The sequence below is a fragment of the Phanerochaete carnosa genome (assembly GCF_000300595.1).
Source record: "Phanerochaete carnosa HHB-10118-sp unplaced genomic scaffold PHACAscaffold_385, whole genome shotgun sequence".
Lineage (NCBI taxonomy): Eukaryota > Fungi > Basidiomycota > Agaricomycetes > Polyporales > Phanerochaetaceae > Phanerochaete > Phanerochaete carnosa.
In genome coordinates, this window is record NW_006768012.1 from 1 (window position 1) to 3,880 (window position 3,880).

Below are 3,880 nucleotides of genomic sequence, written 5' to 3' on the forward strand. Positions count from 1 at the left end.
CCCCCCGCCGGTCTCCTGCTCTCCCACCTCGTCCTCGTCAGTCATCGACATCTTTGAATTAGCCATCGAACCTTCCCTGCCTTGAGCTTCCCTGCCTTGATTTCCCTGGAAGAATTTGGGTTCCAGGCAGGAACATGATGCCTCTCCAGGACACATATATTGACATACGGCACTAAAGTAGCCCAACGATTCGGTGTTGGGTCGCACGCGCCTGCTCCCGTGAGCCTCGCAAGTCAGAATCCAGCCCCGGCGCATTCGACGTGCCGGCTGACTGACCCCGGATGCATTTTGTGGACGTTGACATCGACGGCTCCATGCTATCGGTGCTCTACAACTCCCGTTGCATCCTTGACTCTGCCGTTGGTATCCTCGGCGACACTTCCAATGGAGTATGAGTCCACGACCCGTACTTAATCTACCGACACACGCCAGCTCACCCCGCCATCTTGCCCCAAGCTAACTCAAGGAGGTCGGCTCTCTCGCTCAGAGATGATTAGGGACACGATTTCGAAATTCTTGGTGCGTCGTGCCACAATACACTCCCTTCGGCTCCCTGATCTGTCTATTCAGTCTGCCACGGACCTCGTTGCACTCGCCAACAGGCCGCTGCCAAATGCTCCAGATGGGAAGTACCCGTATCAAGTGCAGCCAAAGCAGACTGCGCCTCAGTCAGGGCCCACCGCCGCATACAAGGCGACACACTCGAGGTTGACGCTTCTGATGCAGAAGCTGCAGACGATATTCGAGCACGGCCCCCCTGTCCACGATCCAGGGAATTTCATAGTGAGTATCGTACGCGTAGGATCCGACTTCGCGCGAAATGACACGCATGCACCAGAAAGCGGCCCTGCAAGCCTTCGAGAACCCCGATGCGATCAACGACCGCAAAGACCTCTTCGTCGACCTGCTCAGCGCGCTCTGCAAGCTCCCACAGGACACAGAGTTTTCCAAGGAGGCGAACGGCAAGGCCATCGCCTTTCTCTACAACTCGCTCCCGCACCCGCCCGCGATGTACGTCGGCTCCGACCCGTCTGGGTCGGTACCATGGACCGAGGCGAACGCGTCGACACCTGCAGCGCCAGCGACGTCCTGGGGCGCGAACGGCGCGCCGTCAGGCTCAGAACCATCGAAAGGCTCAGACGCACCGACACCGCGCGCGCCGTGGGCGTTCCGCAGCGCCGACGGGAGCGGGAATAACGTCTGGCGGCCTGCGCTGGGTCAGTCCGGCCGGCCGTACGCGCGCGACGTCGAGAGCGAGCAGCCGCTGCCGGCGAACGTCCTTCCGGACCCGGGGCTCGTGTTCGACGCCCTGCTCCGGTCTCGCGGCGACGTGCGTGTCTGCCTTTTTCTCTTTTCTTTTCTTTCTTGCCTGTGCTCCCCGCGCTGATGTGTGCCCCCGTACAGTTCAAGCCGCACCCCGGACGCAACTCGTCGCTGACGTTCGCGTTCGCGTCCCTCGTCACGCACACGCTCTTCCGCACTGCCCCGACGGACATGACGGTGAACAACACGACGTCGTACCTCGACCTGTCGCCGCTGTACGGCACGACCCAGGCCGAGCAGGACCTCGTGCGGAACAGGGGCGCGGGGCGCGGGCTGCTGTGGAACGACGCGTTCGCCGAGGACCGCCTCGTGCTCGTCCCGCCCGCGGCGAGCGCGCTCCTGGTCCTTTTCAGCAGGAACCACAACGTACGTTCCTGTCGCGCGCCTTTTTTTTTGGCCTGAGCTCGGGCTGCAGAGGCTGACGTGTGGCGCGCTGTAGTACACCGCAAATATGCTGCTGAAGATCAACGAGCGCGGACGGTGGAAGGACCCGCCGCCGTCGGACCCGGCGCAGCGGGCGCAGCAGGACGAAGAGATCTTCCAGGTCGCGCGGAACGTCAAGTGCGTATTCCTATTCTCGCTTTCATTCGTGCCTTGCAATTTCACGAGCGTTTGAGCGTGGGTTCGCGGATACGCGCGCGACCGTGCCCGGACATGAACTTTCTGCGGCGGCTTCAGAGGGACATAGGCGTGTACTGACATGCTGGGTCGTCTTTAGCTGCGGTCACTTTATGGCGATGATCTTTGGCGATTATGTCGGCGGATTCTTGGGCCTGCCGCGCGACGGTCTGGCCTGGAGTATGAACCCTTTTGACGTGCGCTCACCAATACTTTGTACCTGTGCCACGCTGATATCGAGTGCAGCCCATCAAGACGCCGAGTGGCGAGGTCGTTGGGCGTGGTGAGGGCAACCATGTTTCTGTCGAGTTCAACCTGCTGTACCGCGTATGTTGCTCAGTTCACCTATTATCTGGTGCAATGACTGACGAGGTGCCCAGTGGCACGCAACGATAGCAGAAAAGGACATTGGCTGGACGAAAAAACTCTTCACCGGAGTGTTCCCCGGCAAAGACCCCGAGAAGCTGCAGCCCAGCGATTTCATTGCCGCAGTCGGACGCTCGTGGAGCTCCCTTGTGGACCCAAATCCGCGCACGCGAACATTCAACGGGCAGGTTTTCTCGACCTTCCCAACGTGCTTTGGCTGACGTTATCGTCCAGGCTTGAGCGCGGCCCCGACGGCGCCTTCGCAGACGACGCTCTCGCCGACATCCTCCAGACGGCGACCGAGAGCGTCGCGGGCGCGTACCGCGCACGGGGCCACCCCGCCGTCCTGCGCGTCATAGAGACGATGACCATCGAGCAGGGCCGACAGTGGGGCATGTGCTCGATGAACGAGTTCCGCACGTTCCTCGGCCTGAAGCCGTTCGCGGACTTCGAGGACTGGAACCGGGACCCCGCGATCGCAGGCGCGGCGCGGCAGCTGTACGGACACATCGACTACCTCGAGCTGTACCCCGGCATCCAGGCCGAGGAGACGATGCCGCTCGGCCCCGGGTCGGGCATCTGCTGCGGCTACACGATGACGCGCGCGATCCTCGCAGACGCCATCGCGCTCGTGCGCGGAGACAGGTTCTACACGACCGACTACACGCGTAAGGCGCCCTCGCGTTTCTTTTTTTTTGTCCCCGACGCGACGCTGACTGTGTTCTTGTCGCATCCAGCTGCGAACCTGACCTCGTGGGGCTTCCAAGACTGCGCGCGCGACCCGAACAACGGCGCGTTCGGCGGCGCGCTGCCGAAGCTGCTCATGCGCCACCTTCCGAGGCACTACCCTGGAGATAACATATATTCGCTCTTCCCGTTCTACACGCCGGCCGCAATGAAGGAGAACCTGGCCAGGCTCGGGATCGCGGACCAGTACTCGGGCTTGGACGGCAGGCGCCCGCAGGTGCTGCCGGTCCCGAAGGTCGTCGATACCATCGAGGGCCTCGTACATGTGCTCGCGGACGCCGATAAGTTTGGGACGCCGTACACACGTAACATGAAGCTCCTGACGGAGGACTACGGCTTCTTCCTAAACTTTGACGAGCAGGACAAGTGAGTCCAGGCTGCTCTTTTCTATTCGAAGTTGGGGTTACAGGCCAACGATGACGTGCCACAGACATGCGAAGGACAAGGCGTGGGCCGCACACGCGCTGTTCCCCAAGGGCCGGGAGTCGTTTGAGGACCACATGCAGGCATACAAGAGCATCACCGAAGGCCTCGTCAAGGACTACTCGTATAACATCGACGGCATCCCTGGCACACGCGTCGATATCGTGGGCAACGTCATCAACCTCATCGCCGTGCGGTGGGTTTCGGACTACCTGGTCGGTTTCTCCCGGTTTTGTTGAACCTGCTTGCATGGTCTGACGAGCGAGCAGATGGGCATTCCGCTGAAAACGAAGGAAACCCCAAAGGGCTTGTTCACGGAGCAAGAGGTGTACAGCATGCTCGCACTGCTCTTCACTTGCGTGTTTCTATCTTCCCAGCCGGAGAACGCCTGGGTGCTCGAGCA

The 3,880-nt window shown here is 61.2% G+C and overlaps 1 protein-coding gene across 1 annotated transcript; it reads left to right on the plus strand.

The window, feature by feature from the left end:
- Positions 1-208: 208 nt before the first annotated feature.
- PHACADRAFT_214715 (uncharacterized protein) lies at positions 209-3,716 on the plus strand (the record flags this gene model as incomplete). The annotated part of the gene is made up of 11 exons (XM_007402739.1): positions 209-389; positions 433-519; positions 571-783; positions 839-1,330; positions 1,405-1,689; positions 1,763-1,884; positions 2,042-2,138; positions 2,188-2,268; positions 2,322-2,515; positions 2,542-3,420; positions 3,485-3,716. The coding sequence occupies exons 1-11, from the start codon at positions 282-284 to the stop codon at positions 3,714-3,716; spliced, it is 2,790 nt and encodes a 929-aa protein (XP_007402801.1). The 5' UTR covers positions 209-281.
- Between the last annotated feature and the right edge of the window lie 164 nt (positions 3,717-3,880).